Here is a 19,052-nt window from a genome sequence, read left to right on the forward strand (position 1 = left end):
TTTAAGTTTTATTTTGTAGAGACAGGGTCATGCTATGTTGCTCAGGCTGGTCTGAAACTCCTGAGCTCAAGCAGTCCTCCCACCTCGGCCTCCCGAAGTGCCGAGATTACAGGTGTGGCCACCATGCCTGGCCTGGTTTCTTCTTTCATTGCTTGCTTACCCACTGGGAAGCTTAGTTTATGGCATCTGCCTTGACCACCTCCGAGCATGTCATCTGGCAGGGTGGGTGTGAGTCAGTTGTTGGTTTACTGGACTAGCAAGGAGTGGACAAGCGCTGAGGGCTCTGACTCCTGTAGGTAGCCAGGGGAAGTGTGTTCCGAAATTTCACTGGGAGCCGTCTACATGCGCCTGCCCTGGTCCTCACTCCCTCTTAGCCCCACTTCCCTTGAGACAGCTCCTTCTGTGTCCATTCAGCTACCCACCCAGCCTGTGCTGGGCCCTGCAAGGTGGCCATGGAGGCCTCCTGTGGAAGTGAGTGCCCGCCCCAGAGAGGCCTGGGCGGAGGCTGCCTCTGTGATGCCACTGCACAGGGCACAGAGGGCTCCTGGAGAGCACTTGGGCCCCGCCGTCCATCCCGGGGGGCAGTGTCTGTCCTTAGCAGGCTTTTCTGGTTGGCTTGGGCAAGAGGGTCGGGCAGCAGATGGGTGTTATTAGGGTCACTGCCCGAGCTGACCCTGCCTCACTCTCCCTCTTTGTCTCTGTGTGTTTGTCACAGGCTGCACCTCTGGCCTCGTGGCCCTCACTAAACACCTTTATTATTTATTTATTCATTTTCCTCACTAAACGTCTTGAGGCCTGCTTTATTGGGTTGTTCTTGGAGGTTTTGGTTTCCCTGGCGAATGTGCTGGTTTGAAAGTCTGCCCCAGCCCACCCTGGTGGTGACACATGTGTACCTGGGATGTGACACAGACTGAGAGGCTGGCATTCCAGACACCGCCGGCCACCTACGGTGGAAACGGATGAATCACGCTTGATTTCTGGGCTTTGGTGTATTCTCCCTAGCTCCTAAAATAGCTGTTTCACTGAACATCAGAGCTGCTGGGTCCAATTAAAGGAGGCGCTGGTGGGAGCCTGGTCTGGTGCCCGGCTTGCTGTGCCTGTGCTTCCTTTGTGGAGCGTGCTTATGACGGGGTAGGCATTTGGCAGTAGTTTTACCTTATGTCTTCATCCACTGCTTTATTTCATATTAAATTGCTCTATTGATAATTTTAAAATTTCTTTCACTAATATAATCAATAGGAAATTACCTTATTTAAAAATTTATACATCTAAGCTCATTGGTTATTTAGAGTAATAAACTTCTGGATCACTTATATTTTTAAGGGAGCACATCCTAGGTGTGGTCTCTTTTTTTTTTTTTTGAGACAGGGTCTCACTCTGCTTCCCAGGCTGGAGTGCAGTGATATGAACATGGCTCACTGCAGCCTTGACCTCCTGGGCTCAAGCCATCCTCCCAGCTCTGCCTCCCAAGTAGCTGGGACTACAGGTGTGCACCACCACGCCTGGCTCATTTAAAAAAAAAATGTTCCTAGAGACAGGGTCTCGCTGTGTTGCCCAGGCTAGTCTTAAACTCCTGGGCTCAAGTGATCCTCCTGCCTCAGCCTCCCAAAGTGCTGGGATTACAGGCGTGAGCCACTGCTCCAGCAGTGTGGTCTTACATTTAGAAATTGGCCTTTCAACTTGCCCAAACACAGACTACACAGTAAATGTGAAAAGCAGTCCTCTGTCAGCACCATTTGCTGAGAATATTGAGAGGACACCCCCTCCTGTCGGGCACTGTGGGCCAGGGTCACCATGGAGAGACCGTCAACAGTTATTCTCACTGGAACCTGGTGATAACGTGGCTTTGTGTTTGCTTAAGCTCAGAGTTAAAACCCCCGTGAAGCTTTCTCTAGCAGATTCTAGTGGATTCTGTGGCTAGTGGACGTCTGGGGTCAGGGAAGGGACCACCACACAGAGGCAGGGACTGTGCCACCGCACAGCGGGCAGAGCGTTCCGGAACCAACAGGCCCGTTCGAGGGCAATGGCAGGGCTGGGCCGCAGCACAGTGAGGGCGGGGAACAGTCAGACCATGCCCACAGCCTGTGGGCAGGGAGCCCCTGGCAGAGCTGCGAGCTGGACTTTGTAGATGCTTCCAGAAGGCTGCGGCGGGCCAGACCTGGTTTCCAAGTCCAGGAAGCAGCTTAAAAGCAAAGGGAAACAGAAAAAGGCTGGTCGTGGGATCTCATAAAGCTCAGGACCTGCCTGAGTTGGGGCAGTGGCGACATGGAACTCGGCAGGGATGAGGCCCTCGTGTGGGTCACGAGGGGCCAGTCCTTGCTGCAGAATGGCGTCCGAAGGGCCCCTGATGTGCGCCACAACCGGGACCTCTGTCCTCCCCCAGTGAGGCTCCCACACATGTGGCTGTGGACCCCAGAGGACTCCTTCCAGAAGCATCTGCAGAGTCCCAGGACCACCAGACTCTGTTTTGCCAACTAAGCACAGTGGGCACTTGGCACCCGACGTGGACTGTCTCTGAGCCCCCTGTGGAGGGGCTGCAGGCTTCTTGTGCTGCGTGTGTGGGTCCCGCAGGCTGGAGGGAGGCCCTACTTTTGCAGAGCGCAGGGTGGCGGGGACACGGTGAGGGTGGCGGCTGTGACGGCACCACATCGGAGCAACTCCTCCGCACTGACATCTTCTGGGGCTCAGAGAAGGGGCTGGACTTCCCAGAGGAGGGGTGCAGGGCAGGGGAGAGTCCCCATGCCTGTGAGGGAGAGGATCAGGGCAGGGTGGTGGAGGATCCATGGCTGGGCCCCCAGACCCCAGGGAGGCTGTGCAGCCATGTCAGAGGCGCTGGAGGATTGGGCGGCCACCAGGTCCCCACCGCGGCTCAGACCCAGGGGCCTGTGTTTCAGAAGGTGCTCGGCCCTGGTGACCCCACAGGCCTTGCCTGCCTTGTTGTGGAATCAGCCGCAGCCGTGTTTGCCAGCCCGGAGTTGGGGCTGGAACAGTGCCATGTGTGTGGGAGCAGCTTTCCTACCAAGGGGCCGAGCCCTATCAGCTGCTTGTCGGTGCCAGCACAGCCCGTCTGTCCTTGATGGAGCTCTGAGGCGGCTCTCATGTTAGATAAGACGTTTGAACTCGTGTGTGGCTTGGTAATGCTGTGGCCACCTCCAGTCTGCCTCCTTTTTGAGACTTCAGGCCCTCAGCTTATGCTCGCCAGGTAATTCCTGGTCTCGTTTGGGGGCCCCCTCTTCCCCCGGAAGGGAAAAGGGGACTTCATGGAGCGAAGGTCTTCTCCTACATCTCTTTTGAGTATTACTGTGCTTCGAACGTGGATGATTCTTGGTCAATATTCATCTGAGTCCTTAATCATCAGAAGCAAAAAGACCCTCCACCTCTCCCAAGAGGACCCCTTTGAGTCACACCATTCGGTCGCTGGCTCATTTAACCCACACCTGTTTCTAGTTCACCACCCACCACCTAGGTCTCTGGCAGCGAGGACCAAAGTGGGGTGTGCTTGTCACACCAGGTGGCAGCCTCGCTGGGCCCTTCTTGTTTCATCCTTACCAAGGGCCCCAGAGCACGAGGGTCTTGTTCTCATGAAGCTGAGGGAGGCGAGGCGTCCTGGGTCCCACAGCCCCCATGTGCTGCTGAAGGGCCTGTTGGGGAGTGGGTGGGCAGCACCGAGGCCCAGCTTTGAAAAAGGCTGTACCGGCTCACCGAATCCGCGGACCACCATTTTCATGGCAAAAGTGTCCTTTACTCTGTTAAAAGAATGCACAGTGGCCGGGCGCGGTGGCTCACGCCTGTAATCCAAGCACTTTGGGAGGCCGAGATGGGCGGATCACGAGGTCAGGAGATCGAGACCATCCTGGCTAACCCGATGAAACCCCGTCTCTACTAAAAATACAAAAAAATTAGCTGGGCATAGTGGTGGCGCCTGTAGTCCCAGCTACTCGGGAGGCTGAGGCAGGAGAATGGCGTGAACCCGGGAGGCGGAGCTTGCAGTGAGCCGATCTCGCCACCGCACTCCAGCCTGGGCGACTGAGCAAGACTCCGTCTCAAAAAAAAAAAAAAAGAAAAAAGAATGCACGGTGGCACAGATTTCCTTCAGAGCAGGTCTGAATGTCTTCCCCTTGGATTGGAGTCCCTGCTGTTAGAGCGGGGGAGCCGGCGGTGATGGCGGCATCCTCATGCTGCGCTCATGCCGGTGTCAGGGCCCCCCTGCCATCTGGAGTGAACAGGAGGCAGCCAGGCCAGGACGGAGCCTTCCCAGCTGAGGTTTGGGAGTTCCGTGCCTTTGGTGCCGAGGGTGAGCGTGTTCACGGTGACTTCGTCCCATGAGGAGGTTCGAGCTAGGAACCCCCTGCGAGTGGTAAATGCATCCGGCCTGCTGTTCTAAGTGGAGACGGCAGGCACAGCTGGGACCTGGGCCCCTCCAAAGCAGGCACCTCACTGGGCCGCGCTCCATCTGGGGCTGCTGCAAGAAGCTGGGCTGTGGCCAGTCCTGAGGTCTCTGCAGCCCTCACGGGAGCTTGAGGCCTGGCTGGTTCTAAGGAGTTGGCCGAGTGGCCATGGCTGCCCCCAGTGGGGCGTGGCCTCGGGCTTGTGGCCTCTTCAGTGAGGGCCTCCTGGCAAGGGCTCAGAGCGCAGCGTCAGTTGGGGGCTTCAGCATAGACCACCACATGTGTGTCTCTGGGTGCTTGGTAAACATACCCTGCGCTTTGGTGACAATTTTTTTGTCTAGTCAAGTGAAGCAGTGGAAATTCAGGGAGCATCTTAAATCTGTTTTATTTCTAAGCGATTGATTTCAATTCCACCTTCACTCTTAGACCGACCAAGCATCTGAGGTGCGCAGGCCGCAGAGGGCTCTTTTCAGAGTGGGCTTCTTTGCCATCTGGCATCTTCCAGGTTGCCCTGCTCTCCTGTGTTGAGGCGTCATACTTAACCTGTTCCCCACATATGAAAGGCTCTGGCCACCCCGCGGCGCATAGGCCCAGGCGGTGTGCGTTTGTTTGAAACAATTCATGAAGAAGGCACCTTCTCCTCTAGCCTTGACCAAACCCTGCCGGTGTGCACCAGGCACCACACAGCTGGGCCGGGCCACCGCGCCTCCTCTCTCCCTCCTGGGCACAGCCGCTCTTGGTGTGACTGCCACAGCTGCGTAAAGAGAATATACTTCTTTATTTCCTTATGGCCACAGTGACCTAACAACGCCCGGCAGATGGCCACAGGGTCTGTGGTCCCCTGGATTTCAGTGGCACCCGGCCATCACTCTGGGACTCTGGGTGTTAAACATGAAATGAGGCCCCCTGAACAGCCGTTAGACAATTTTTTTTTTTTTTTTTCCTGGAACAGGCTCTCATTCTGTAACCCAGGCTGAAGTTCAGTGGCGTGATTACAGCTCACTGCAACCTCTGCCTCCTGGGCTCAAGTGATCCTCCCACCTCAGCCTCCCAAGTGGCTGGGACTGCAGGTGTGCACCACCACACCAGTAATTTTGTTTTTTTCTTTTGGTAGTGATGGGGTCTCACCATGTTGCCCAGGCTGGTCTCCTGGGCTCAGGTGATCCGCCCACCTCATCCTCTCAAGGTGCTGGGATTACAGACATGAGCCACCGCGCCCAGCCCCTTAGATAATTTCAAGGGTAATTCTGAGGCTCTAGTGAGGCAGCTGAAGAAACTTCAGATGTGATTCCAACTCAGCAGAAATAGCCCCGCCCTCAGGATGGTTGCCTCCTGGCTGCTGTGGTGAGGCAGAGGAGGACGTCTTCCCAGAGGGCATCCCCAGTGCCAGCACAGCACCACCTTGCCATGGGGCTTCAGGCCTGCTGTGACCCCTTGGGGAAAGTGAGCCCCATGGCCACCTGCCCAGTTCCCAGGTCTTGTGTGGTCAGAATTCCTGGTGGGCCCTGAGCCCAGTCACCTTCCTGTTTCTGTCTGCGTTTGTACATTCTGTGTGCATAGAACTGTGTTTGCCAAGAAAGTCCAGCCTTGTGAGCCCGGGCTTGTGCGTCTCGGAGCTTCTCTGCGCCTGGGTCCTCCAGGTGAGGAAGCATCTTCAGGGCGTCCCCAGGTCTGACATGCGTCCCCATGACACACACCAGCCTGTGTGTGCTTCAGCTGCTTCCAGGGGTTCCTTCACTGGCGGGGGTCAGGGCACGCACGCCAGGACTCCAAGTAAAGAACCAGAATAATAAGCCTTATGTCTCAGATACCTGGACTTTTGCCGGCTGGCGCGCAGCCCCAGAATCAGCAGGTCCCCATGCCCGCCTCGTTTGTGAAGTGGGTGCTAGCACAGCCTTCCCTGGTTTAGGGGTTTAGGTTGGCTCCTGCTGTGGGTTTCCTAGTCTCTTCACGGCGTTGCTCTTTGGTTCCAGTAACAGGACCAGGGCCAAAAAGGTGTTGCTAAGGTGAACTGCTGTTGGGTCCAGTGTGGAGGGACCTGAAATGCCGGGATGCACGTTCTGCTGCAAGACAGTCAAACCCCAAGCCCACCTCAGGCCCAGACCCCATGGGTACGCTGGGTGCATCTCCTGCAGGCCTCGGAGCAGCCTGCATCCCACTGCATTGGCTCTGGAGCCTGGGCACAGGCGACCAGTCCACCATCCTGCGTCACAAGCCTGCCTGCCTCAGGCCGCTTGGGTGTGGGGGGAGGTAGCAGGGCCCAGCTTTCTCAACAGCCCCGGGTCCTGCCCCAGCGACATGGTGAGTGACTAAACTGGGTTTTAACGCTTTGTCGTCTCTTTCCTAGTGTCGGAGATGTATGCAGTGTGACGCCAAGTTTGACTTTCTCACCAGAAAGGTGAGCTGAGGCTGCTGAGTGGGGGTGGTGGGAAGAGGGGAGGGGCCCTAACAGGACAGCTGCCCCTTCTGGCAGGGGACGGATGTCATCTTGTGGCTCGTTTTTTTTTTTTTTTTTCTGAGGCGGAGTTTTGCTCTTGTTGCCCAGGCTGGAGTGCAGTGGCTCCATCTCGGCTCACTGCAACCTCTGCCTCTCGGGTTCGAGGGATTCTCCTGCCTCAGCCTCCTGAGTAGCTGGGATTACAGGCACCCACCACCATGCCCGGCTAATTTTTGTATTTTTAGTAGAGATGGAGTTTCACCATGTTGGCTAGGCTGGTCTCGAACTCCTGACCTCAGATGATCCTCCCACCTCAGCCTCCCAAAGTGCTGGGATTATAGGGGTGAGCCACTGCACCCAGCCATTATGGCTCGTTTTGAGTGTCAGCCGTGCCCTGTTTCCGTGGAAAGTGACTGGGCTGATTCTGCTGGATGCCATGGGGTGGGGATGCAGCTTGCGAGGCCTGTGCACCTACCTCTTACCCTGCCCTGTCCTGCTTTGCCCTCGCTAAGTGTGTTGCCCCTAATGTGTGCCCAGCTCATGGCGCCCCGAGGCCCGAGGGCGTCCTAAGCAGTGGGACTTGGGTAGTTGAAAGAAAGAGCTGAAAAACAGCCATTTTGATCCACAATTTTGAAAAAAGGGCCTCATTTCCCAGGTGAGGTGAAGCCCTGCTGTGTGGTGGGGAGCCCAGGGGCTGGCGTCAGGAGGTGCGTGTGTGCAGCAGCCAGCAGGGGGGCCTCGCGTTTAGGCGCGGCCCGGGCAGTGCCAGGCCAGCAGGGTCCACACCCGGGGCCGCTTGTCCCCTGCCCCTCCTCACTGCCAATCCTCCCGCATCTGCCCAGCACCATTGTCGCCGCTGCGGGAAGTGCTTCTGCGACAGGTGCTGCAGCCAGAAGGTGCCGCTGCGGCGCATGTGCTTTGTGGACCCCGTGCGGCAGTGCGCGGAGTGCGCCCTGGTGTCCCACAAGGAGGCGGAGTTCTACGACAAGCAGCTCAAAGTGCTCCTGAGCGGTAAGCACGCGGGCCCTGCAGTCCTGCGCGGCCGCCAGCCGGCTCCTCGTGTCTGTGGCGATGCTGTGGGCTGTGCACAGGGCGTTCTGCTTCTCTTTGACGTTGTCTCGCCTTCCCTCCCTTCCCTGTTTTCTTCTGGATTCGTTTAGAAGCAGTTATAGAGCCTTCCCTTCTCTTCAGAGGCGGAGTGTCGTCTAAAATGTGGGTGCTGACTCCGCTGGGCACGTCCATCAGGTGGGAGGGGAGGCCCTGGCCCAGGCAGCACCTCCCCCAGGTGGAACCCGGCGCCGGCGCTCGGGCCTTTGCGACCACCGTGGCTCCTTGATGAGGGTCCGTAGACCTTTGCCCGGTAGCACGATGCAGACCCGGTTTTGAGCCATCTCTGGGGACCTGGTGTGGGAGAAGGGCGTTCTCTGGGGGCTTATGTTGTGCCTCCCTGGAATCTCTGAGCAGCGCCTTCTCCCCACTGCCCGCCCACCTCTGGCCACTCCATCCCAGCCTCCTGTCCCCAGCTTGCCCGCCATGGGGTCTGGGACCACCTGCCTTCCTGCCCACAGCTCCGTCCTGTGTGAAACGGGCATGGTGCCTGGCTGGACAGTGGCCTTTGTTGTGCTTCCTTTCTGCTGTCTTGGTCCTGCCAGCTCTTAGGACCTGCGAGCAGAGGGGTTTATTGTTCTTTGATCTGGACCTTGGTGATGGATTCCCTGCATCCTTTGAAGGATGTAAAAAAATTTCTAGGAGCTTTGTAAGCAAGCAGAACCTGTTTAGAGCAGCACCTTTTCGTTTACCTCTTAAACCCTTGATCCATAACTGCCTTTTTGCTCAGCTGAAGAGGTCCTTAGAACAAAGCTGTGGTTTGTTTCTTGATGTTTTCACTGTGTCCTCTGTGTGCGCGTCTCCTGCTGGTACTCGTGGGAAGGGTTAGGTGGAAAAGAAGCAGACCCTGTTCTCACATTTGCTTTTGTGTTCCCAAGGAGCCACCTTCCTCGTCACGTTTGGAAACTCAGAGAAACCCGAAACTATGATTTGTCGTCTTTCCAATAACCAGAGGTAAGAGCCAGATCCTGCTTGGCACGGGGCAGCATTGTCACAGACCGGGAGCCTCGGTGGCACTGAGCCTGAGAGTGACCCGATTTGGACACTTTTATTTGATGTAGATACTTGTTTCTGGATGGAGACAGCCACTATGAAATCGAAATTGTGCACATTTCCACCGTGCAGCTCCTCACAGAAGGCTTCCCTCCCGGAGGTAAATGCCAGCACGTCCTTTCCTAAGCCAGGAGGGTTTGGTGCCATGCATGGGTGACAAGAGGAGCGTCCACTTTTGGGATCAGGCAGCCACCCTGAGGAACGGGGTCTGCTGGGTCTCCAGGACAGCCTGCCTTTCCTCTTTGGGGGGCGTGTATTTACTCAGTGGCTTTAGAACTCACCAGGTGAGTGGAGACTTAAACCGTAAGACAACAAAGGGAAATTTGCCTCAGCATGTCATAATGATTTCCTCTGCTCTAAATGCTGTAATGTATCATTCCGTTTATTGTTGGACTCAAACCAAGGATAAAGCTCCAAATGCAATAACTGAGATCCCCAGAAAGGTCTGAGTGGTGGCTCATCGGGAGCCAGCACTTCAGCCCTCCTCCTGCAGGTGTCTGTGCAGACCAAACCCCTGGTGCTTTTCCTGGTGAGCTTTGGCCCAGCCTGGGCCTCTCCACTAAACTCCGCTGACGGGGAGCTCGCATCCTGTTATCTGCAAACTGTGCTGACAGATGCGCGTGCCGTAACCCATGTTGCTTTCTTTCCATTCTCTCACCGGCTCTTGGGTGCTCCTTCTCGCCACTGCCTGCCCACCTTCTTGCCATAGAAAAAGACATTCACGCTTACACCAGCCTCCTGGGGAGCCAGCCTGCCTCTGAAGGTCAGCCTCTTCCTCCTCGCTGGGGCTCCCTGCATGCGGCGGGCCCGTTCCTCCCCTCGCCACCTGGCTTCTGTCCACGGGGTGGTCCGTGCCAGGGTTCTTTGTGAAACCTGAATTCACTTCTTTTGGTTGACTTAAGAGAGATGTTGGGTCTGGTACGTGGGTTTCTAAAGCATAAATGAAGATACCGCAGCAGATGTACTTTCTCAGTTCTGTCTCGGGGGGAGGGTTACCCAGCAGTTGACAGCTCTCTGTCAGTACCTGCCAGCCGTGAACTGGCTGAGGCCAGGGGGCATGGGTGCTCACGGGGCCTCACCTGCCCTTGGGAGCCTCTCCCAACTTTGCCCTTCCCACTGAGGCCTGGCACTCCCCAGCTCAATGTGGCCTCCTGGGACCCCTAACTCTCCTGGCACTTCTGTCAGCCTCCTGAATGATGAGGTGAGATGCCCAGGCCAGTGTTTTGCCACCTCTGTCCTGAGCTCAGGGACGTGTTTGGAGCCGGGATGGTGTCAAGCTGGTTGCCTTGAGCAGGCTGCGTGGTATAGATGCCCAGGTGCGAAGGGTAGGGTCTGGAGAAGCGGGGGTCACCCCAAGCACCCCTCTCTGCCTGCCTCCTCCTGGGGAGCCTGAGGCTCAGATGAAGGCCAGTGCTTAGGGGCATCCAGTGCTCCTGAGGCCGGGGCAATGGAGCCTCCGGGACTGCTCTCCTGGGCTGACCCTCCTCAGGGCTTCTGGCAGTGTGTCCCTTTGTGATGGCTTGCGGGGTGCAGTGAGCCCCACTCTGCACAGTCTCAGTAGAGCCCTTCAGACCCCAGCACCGTCTTCCAGTGGGGGCGGGGACAGTAGTAACAGTCCCCTGACCTGAAGGCAGCCAGGGGGCCGCCTGCCAGCCTGGGCCCTGTAGGGCAGGCCACACACTCATTCTTTCACGGCCAGATAGTAAACCTTTGCCAGCCGCATGTGCCGTGGTAAGGTGGAGGCAGCTGCAGAAGACAGGGTGACAGACGGCCATGGCTATGGTCCAGTGGTGCTTTATCAAGCAAACGCAGGCGGTGGACAGAGCCAGGTCACTCTGCTCTAGAGCCCAGGCAGGACGTTACACTGATAGGGAAGGTTCCCCAGTGTAGGGGCTGGGTGGGTGTGCCCTAACCATAGAACTGGGCTTATGAAAATGTGGTTCCAGAGGCCCGGCATGGTGGGGGCCTGTAACCCCAGCACTTTGGGAGGCTGAGGCGGGTGGATCACCTGAGGTCAGGAGTTCGAGACCATCCTGGCCAACATGGTGAAACCCTGTCTCTACTAAAAATATAAAAATTAGCCAGGCATGGTGGCAGGCGCCTGTAGTCTCAGCTACTTGGGAGGCTGAGGCAGGAGAATCGCTTGAACCCAGGAGGCGGAGATTGCAGTGAGCCGAGATCCCACCACTGCACTCCAGCCTGGGTGACAGAGACTCCAAAAAAAAAGAGAAAAAAAAAGCCAGGCACGGTGGTTCACACCTATAATCCTAGCACTTTGGGAGGCCGAGTTGGGCACCTGAGATCGGGAGTTCGAGACCAGCCTGACCAACATGGAGAAACCCTGTCTCTCCTAAAACTACAAAAAAGAGAAAAAAAAAAAAAAAAAAAAGCTGGGCATGGTGGCACATGCCTGTAGTCCCAGCTACTCAGGAGGCTGAGGCAGGAGAATCCCTTGAACCCGGGAGGCGGAGGGTGCGGTGAGCCAAGATCAGGCCACTGCACTCCAGCCTGGGCAACAAGAACAAAAACTGTGTCGCGGGGGCGGGGGTGGGGAGAGGGGAAGAAAGGAAAAGTGTGGTTCCGGGGCCTCCGGCGCTTGCAGCTGCAGCCTTGACGCCCACTCCACCAACCGGCAGAAGAGCCGGCCCTGGGTGCTGATGGGGGGATGTGTGTCTGATGGAGGGGTCTCCCGAGAGGTCAGCGATTGCTCACGATGGGGCTTCCCTCCCAAGTCATTAAGTTCATGGGAGGCTGCATCCCATGGGTCTCTTTCAACTCCAGCCCTGCCTGAAGAGTCGCTCTCTTGAGCGGTTCATTGTTGGAGCAAGTGCTGGAATTGAGTCATTGTCACTGGATCAGCTGGTCACTGCTGCCCAAAGATGGGGAGCCTGGGTCCCCTAGGTCTGGGGAGATGGCCCGTGACCAGGCTGGGGTGGCATTTCCCTGGCACTGGGCCTTTGTACTGACGGTCCCCTCTGTGCTGCTCCTCAGAGGCTGAGGCCTTCGACTCCTGGGTGTGAGGCCAGCTGTGGCCCTAACCATCTGCTTGGCCTGTCGGTGGCCAGGGCACTCTCGAGGTGGCCTCCCCTTTTCCCCCAGCCCTGGGTACAGGTGGGCATCTCTGCAGGAGCCAGTCTGGTCTGGGGGTTCTCTGAAGGCAGGAACCCCCACATGCCCCAGGGCACAGCAGCACCTCAATTAGTGGAGAACGAGGCCTCTTGTGGTGATGCAGCTCTGGTGGTTTGTCCCCAGCCCTGGGGCACCCGGCTGAGTGTCTTCGTCCCTCTCCCACCTACCCTGTGAGCTTGGGGTCTCCCTTCAGAGGCCTGAGATGGTGTTTCCTGGGTGCTCCTGAGCACCAGTCCTCACCGCCAGGCTACTCTTGGGACCAGCACAAGGTTAGGAAGGTGTCCTGGCCACCACCACCTTGGGGCTGGTGACCACCTGGGCACTCAGGGTCTCCTTTGGGCCGGCTTACCTCGTCTCCCTCCTCCAGGAGGCAACGCACGGGCCACAGGCATGTTCCTGCAGTATACAGTGCCGGGGACGGAGGGTGTGACCCAGCTGAAGCTGACAGCGGTGGAGGACGCGAATGTGGGCAGGAGGCAGGCGGTGGCGTGGCTAGTGGCCATGCACAAGGTACCTGAGCCCAGGCCAGGGAGGCTGGGCCCTTTGGCTTAGAGCAAAAGCTTGCCTTTCCCAGAGGAAGCTGTGTCCTGCCATTTGACCCCCATTCCCACAATCTGTTCCCCCTCGGCTGGGGTGCCCATGCCATCTCCCCTCAAATGCACTCAGGCTTGGCTCCACCAGGCACAGGACCAAGCAGGTCTCACTGTGTTGATCTTATCTGATCTGCAGGCTGCAAAGCTCCTCTACGAATCTCGGGACCAGTAACTCTACGTGGGTCTGAGCTTGGAGTACGTGTGGTCACCAGGACTGAGTCGCTTGGAACAGCAGAGCCTGCTCCTTGCGCACCACAGGGATTAATCCTGCTTGTGCTGGGAAATGCAACTCATGTATTTGGAGAAACAGAAGTGTTCACTTATCTAGTGCAATATGTTCACAGTTTATTAATGCTTTAAACAGCTTCGTGTTTTAGAATTTGTGTATTGTCAATACTTAATTGGGGGTGGGAGAGACTGAGCTACACTACTGCTAAACTATTTTTAGCATAATATATACTGTTTTTATGAGTTCCCAGGTTTACTAGAAGGTTCTGGCCCATCGATACTCATTTCATTTAACTCTTCCACAGAACCAGTTTGGGTAGTAGGAACTCAGGCTTCTGATCTGCAGTAGAGCCTGCTCGCCTCTAATAGCCAGTTTACAGCACTTGCCTTAGCCTGTTTTACAGACTGTCCACTTACCTTATCACTAATTTTGGACTTTTGGGCTGTGAGTGATCCTTTGATACTTCACTAAGGGGAACGTGGGGGCTTTGTGTTTTGTACTTTTCACTCACTATTTCACTTTATTAAGATGACTGTACAGCAATTTGTATATAAAGCTTATGATTAAAACCTATTTTGAACATACGGACAAGGCCTCGCCTTCCTGTGTCCAGATCACCTGAACCCTCGTGCCGCAGCGCAGTCTGGCTCCAGAAACAAGACTCACAGCCGCCGGGGTGAGACGGGTTTATTGTGCACATTTACACAGCGTCAGCAGCGTCGGGTGGCAGTGGCCACGCTCCTGTGGCCGGGCTGCTCTACAATGGCATTCAGTTTTCTTCACCACACTATGTACAGTCAGTGCTCCAGGGTGATGGGCTACAGTGCTGCATCAGTGACTCTATACACACATTTATACATAAATTACACACAAGACTCATACATGAAAAATAGAGCCTAAGGGCCTGTATTTTAATGAGAAAAAAAATTTCCAACATAGTTCGGGTAGCTTTGAATGGTCTAGTCAAAAAATACTTTTGGTATATAAAAAGCCTGTACGTACAATTCACACCGCAGTGGAGCGTCCTCCTCGCCTCGAGGCTGGGCCTGGGACAAAGGTGGTGTCCTCACAGCCAGCACAGGCAGGGAGATCAGCAGAGGGGGGTGGCCCGTGACCCCATCTCCTCTGCCCCAGCTGCTGCCCCTTGGTGGCGGCCCCTCCTGATGCCAGGCACCTGCCATCCTTCAGACACCAAACAGCCCCATCTACCTGGCCCTGGTCTGCCCTCACGCCAGTCCACCCCCAGCCCCAACCCTGACTACCCTCCGCTGCCACGGCCTCCAGCACCTGACTCCATTCAGAGAACTGAATTTGAGCTTGCAGGGCTGGGAACCACACTGAGCAGCATGAGAGGCTGTAAAATCACAGGAGAAGAGTATACGCTGAGGCTCTTCCGATTGTCACTTGGTCTTGGGGTCCTGGTGCCCATAGCGTGGCAGTCCAGCCACAGTGCTGGGCCTGCACAATCAGCCTTTAGGTGAACTGGAACAGGAAGCAGAACCCCCAAGGCGGCCAGGCAGAGTGGCTGCTGGGAAGCATACACGTCGGGCAGCAACACTGGACACGTTTCCATACAGAGGCTCCTTTGGTGATGAAGGGAGGAAGAAGGATCGTGTGTGGAGAGTGTGAGAAAGGATGAGTGTCCGATTCGGTGACAGGAGGCAGGGCTGTCGCAGGGAAGCAGGCCTCACAGCCACGGACAGTGTTCACTGCTGGAGGGGGTGATGGCCTCGGGGCCAAGTCAGTAAGAGCTGTCTTCACTGGCAACCAACCAGGGGTTATGGGACCTTCTTAATGGCAAGAGGGGTGGGTGTTTTGAAAGCGGGTATTTATTTGGATTTATAGTAATTGGCAAAATTCAGTCCTTGGAGGCGAAAGTACCTCTCCCAGTTATGGGCAAACTGGAGAAAGGGCCTCACCTGGAAACTGTAGGATTCACATTGTGGACGCTGTCTGCTGAAGTGAGCACCATTAAGACCATTTTCTAGCTTCAGCTTTCCTGGGAAAACGGCACAATAATCTCTTCAGTGGCTCCTGGTAGCTGGCAAGACCATGCGGTGCTCCAAAAGGAAGTTCAGGCGAGCGTTCGCTGTCGGGGTTTGATCCGTGGATACAGCTGGGAAGCAACGGAGCCGTGTCAGGACAGGAAGCTACACATACGGAGCAGGGCCAGCCAGACCCGACCCCTGCTCCTCACCTCAGCCACCCTGGACAGCCGTGCAGCACCCTTCTCCCTCAGGCCCACGCTCAGCTGCACCTCTATACTGAGACCCACCCAGCCCCCTTTCAGATGTGCCTCGTACCCCCAGAATATCCTATTGCTCTCACAGCACTTCATGCCACCTAAAGACTTGTGACTGCCTGTGGCTCTCAAGGTCATCAGCTCCCCTGGGCAAGGGTCTCTGCCTGGCTCCCTGCTGTGTTTGCCTGGCCAGGAACCTTGGCTCAACAGGGAGCCCCTGGCAGCTCCGCAGGGCACAGAGAGCAGAGGCCGCTCCCTCTGCCAGAGGACTGATGGAATCACAAGTCCAACACAGAGCTAGCAGCCTGCACGTTCCCACCTCTCTCCTCCGATGGAGAAATTTCTAGGCTGCAGAGATTTCTAGATTGGGGAAAGTGTGGGTGGGGTGAGCTGGGCTGCTTGTTGAAGTTCATCATGAACCGAGCTCATTGAGCTGCCCCTCACTGGGGCACTCGGCCTACACGGCGTGAGCATGGCCAGGGGAACCTCCTGGGGCCCTGCCTGAGCCTCATGCCAGCACTGCCAAGTAGGCACCTCCCCCTATACAGAGGGGGCTGCTGAGGCTCAGAAAAAGCACAAGCCTCCCTCCCCAGCCCCACAGCATGACAGGACCGCATGCTGTACAGAGACAAGAACAGCAGGTTTCCCAGTACGTAACCTGAGTGCTCACCCCCAGCAGGTTTTTGGGCACATAGCCCTCCCGGTCTCCAAGGCGAGCCCACCACCACTCAGTCTCGCTTTCGTCCTTGCGCCTCAGGATGGTGAGGGCGTCCCCTTCGTGGAAGGACAGCTCGTCACTGTTCTGGGCCTCGTAGTCCCACAGAGCATACGCCACACCTTTGTTCATCACACCCAGCTTTTCCTGCACCCCTGGAACCAGAGAGCAATGGTCAGGCCTCAGCAGAGGGTGGCCTGCAGAGAGGGACCCTGCTCAAGGAATAGGACACGGTCATGCTGCTGCCGAGGCTGCTCTCAGCAGGCCCCACAGAGGCCAGCGTGGGAGATGAGAGACTATTGGAGACTAGGGCTCCCACCTGATACCTCCTGACACCTCCCCTGCCCGGCCCAGCTGCTGCTGCTGCTGTTCCTGCTGCCGGCCCTAAGCCCTGCAGGACAGACAGGACAAACGAGCTCCTGAGTCCCAGGGCAAAGGTGTGCTGTTCCTAAGGTGACACTTAGCAATCACAGCGAGAACAGATTTCTAAAGTCACTAACTAGAGCAGCTGTGACTGTGCTTCGATGGCAATGAACAAACTACACACAACTGAGCCCTGACCGAACAGCTACTTGTGGGTCCCTGACAAAGGGCCTTCTGCAGGGACACGGCTTCCGAGGCCCAGTTGTGGTGACCGTGGGGAGCTTCCCCTCCCTCTGGTGGTGCCACTGTGACTGCAGCCTCCTCCTCACACTGGCTGGACTCACCTGGGGGCTGCTGTGCCTCCCCAGCCCTACCACACAGCCTGAGAATTTGTTGCCTGGCTCTGTTGCGGGAGCTTGGGCCAAGGAGGGCATCACCTGGCTATTTTCATGGATAATTTCAACCCTAGGGTCCAGTGTAGGGCACACAGTATGTTCTCAAGTAATGTGTGGAATAAGTGACTCGGGACTGTTTAATACTCAGAATAGAGAAGATGTTCCAGCGCTTGGAAAATGTGGCCCTGGCTAAAGCAGCTTAATTAGGACATGAGCCTCATTCATCAGATGTTTCCGGGGAACGGCCAGGGCCCCAGGCCACCCCAGGAATGGAGCTGGCCTTGCTCCCGGAAGCAAGGGCGCAAAACATCTATGCAGAGCACAGCCAAGTCATTCTGTTTTCTTGGGAATCTGGCAGAGAATCTTTCTAACAACATGGACTTTCAAACATGTTTTCAGGAATGAAAACAAGGGGCAGTGTGACCTTCACTCGACTGAGACATCCTGGCTGCCCCTGAAGAAGGTGGAACAGCTCGAGAATGCTGTGCTGCCGGGCACGGTGGCTCACACCTGTGATCCCAGCACTTTAGAAGGCTGAAAGTGGGCAGATCGCTTGAGCCCAGGAGTTCGAGACCACCCTGGGCAACGTGGCGAAAAACTGTCTCTACAAAAAAAAAAAAAAGTACAAAAAATTAGCTGGTTGTGGTGGGACAAGGCCGTAGTCCCAGCTACTTGGGAGGCTAAGGTGGGAGGATCAACTGAGCCTGGAAGGTCGAGGCTGCAGTGAGCCATGATCGCAACACTGCACTCCAGCCTGGGTGACAGAATGAGACCTTGTCTCCTGTCTTAAAAAAACAAACAGAAAGCTGCGCTGAAGCTTCTCTGGTGCCTGCCGACTTTGCCGTGGCAGCACCATGGCAGCACCATGGCAGTACCGTGGCAGTGCCATGGCAGACAGCACCACTGCGGCCCCAGGCCTCCCCTGCATACCGTACAGAAACTGGGAGCACTGGATGTAGCCTTCCTCCATCTCCTCACACTTGTCTGCAGCAGTTTCAATGTCGCTTATGGTTGAGGCAAAAATGGCGGCACCACTCTCCACCAGCTGTTTGCAGAGGTGAACGCTGTTACAAGAGGCAGCGCAGTGCAGCGGCGTCCTGGAATAGAGCACAGGTGAAGGTGCAGGCCTGGCACTGCCTGTCCTGTAGGTCACGGCCCTCAGAGATTTCCCTCTAAGGAATCTCATGGAAGGCGCTCGCCTTTGTGCCATCAAGTCTCTGTGTTGTTTCTTTAAAGGCATGATTTCCATGAGTCAATTGTTTCAGACCATACATACATTTTGAAAAGGGGGCACAGGGAATGGGTTGAGAAATGGCCAATCCACAGATATTCACGCCACACTGCATGGTGATGTGAATGTACATAATACACTGAAACACACATTTAAAAATAGCTAAGATGTGAAATTTTATGTTATGTGTATTTTACCACGATTCAATGACAGCTGTCTAAAAGTTCAAAATAACCCCCACAGGAGACCAATGTGTCTCGCCCAGCAGCATAGCTCCCGAAGGCAAACGGAAATGAACAATGCAACAACCTACATGCCTGACCCAGGGGGATGCCGAGGCTGCTTTTCACACGGAGCATAGAGTGTGAAGAGTTCATATGGAACACATGAAAAGGGGAAGATGGAATGATTCACAGAATGCTTAGATTGCAATGTTAATGATGGGGCACAGAAAGAGCATAACCACAGCCATGTTTTTAACAAAATCATCAAGAGAAAAGGCTGGAAAGACAGGCAAGGAAACCCTGGCAACAGCTATCTTTTAAGGATGAAATGATGGGTGTTCTTGCTCTAATTCTCTTCCGTGCTTCCTGTTTGTCTAGAACATGCATGTTTTCCTTACGTAAAGTAGGGAAAGTAAATCTCTCCACCCCACACCCCCACAGGGCCTCACCATCCATCACTATCAGCAGCATTCACGTTGACGCCAAAGTCCAACAGGAACTTCACGATGTGATGGTGGCCAGCGCAGACGGCGTTGTGCAGTGGGGTGATCCCTTCATCGTTGGGCTTGCTGGGATCTTCCACCTAGGACACATGGCCTGTGAGTGCCCGCCCCCTCGCCCCCAGCAGCGTGCACTGGTCCCCAGCTGCAGCTCACCTCGTAGATGATCCTCTGCACCAGATCGAACTCTCCTTCCAGAGATGCGTCTAGAAGCAGTGCCAGGGGGTTAAACCGGACTCTCAGCCCATGCCCTGTCCGCTCCGAGTTGGGCTTCTTCAAGTTGGTCCGCTTGCTCTGTTGGGAAGGAAGCAAGCTTTCCAGTTAGAGCTGGTCCACTAAAGTCTAAGAACCCACGCCTGCTGCGAAAGAGTGGTGAGAGCTAAAGCCCAAAGACAGTGGCTCTGTGAAGCATCCCTGGTGTGGCAGCAGTAGCAGCACCCAGGTGA

At 55.9% G+C, this 19,052-nt stretch overlaps 2 protein-coding genes across 3 annotated transcripts in view; one reads left to right on the forward strand and one right to left on the reverse strand.

Annotated features, from left to right (window-relative positions):
• Positions 1–13,851, forward strand: part of ZFYVE21 (zinc finger FYVE-type containing 21) — a 19,656-nt gene extending 5,805 nt beyond the window's left edge. Inside the window, exons 2-8 of one of the 2 annotated variants that reach the window (XM_025391443.1) lie at positions 6,736–6,786; positions 7,668–7,836; positions 8,811–8,886; positions 8,994–9,085; positions 9,695–9,748; positions 12,482–12,624; positions 12,844–13,851. In XM_025391443.1, the coding sequence (XP_025247228.1) occupies positions 6,736–6,786; positions 7,668–7,836; positions 8,811–8,886; positions 8,994–9,085; positions 9,695–9,748; positions 12,482–12,624; positions 12,844–12,879 (621 nt within the window). In that variant the 3' untranslated portion in view covers positions 12,880–13,851. The remainder of the gene's footprint in view (positions 1–6,735; positions 6,787–7,667; positions 7,837–8,810; positions 8,887–8,993; positions 9,086–9,694; positions 9,749–12,481; positions 12,625–12,843) is intronic. The other variant, XM_025391445.1, reaches the window with a different exon arrangement.
• PPP1R13B (protein phosphatase 1 regulatory subunit 13B) overlaps positions 13,607–19,052 on the reverse strand; it is a 116,603-nt gene continuing 111,157 nt past the window's right edge. The window contains exons 13-17 of the mRNA XM_025391423.1: positions 18,763–18,900; positions 18,556–18,689; positions 17,582–17,748; positions 15,849–16,048; positions 13,607–15,052 (exon numbers count right to left, since the gene is read on the reverse strand). Coding sequence (XP_025247208.1) covers positions 15,011–15,052; positions 15,849–16,048; positions 17,582–17,748; positions 18,556–18,689; positions 18,763–18,900 — 681 coding nt within the window. The 3' untranslated portion in view covers positions 13,607–15,010. The remainder of the gene's footprint in view (positions 15,053–15,848; positions 16,049–17,581; positions 17,749–18,555; positions 18,690–18,762; positions 18,901–19,052) is intronic.

The sequence above is a fragment of the Theropithecus gelada genome, chromosome 7b, assembly GCF_003255815.1.
Source record: "Theropithecus gelada isolate Dixy chromosome 7b, Tgel_1.0, whole genome shotgun sequence".
NCBI classification, from domain to species: domain Eukaryota; kingdom Metazoa; phylum Chordata; class Mammalia; order Primates; family Cercopithecidae; genus Theropithecus; species Theropithecus gelada.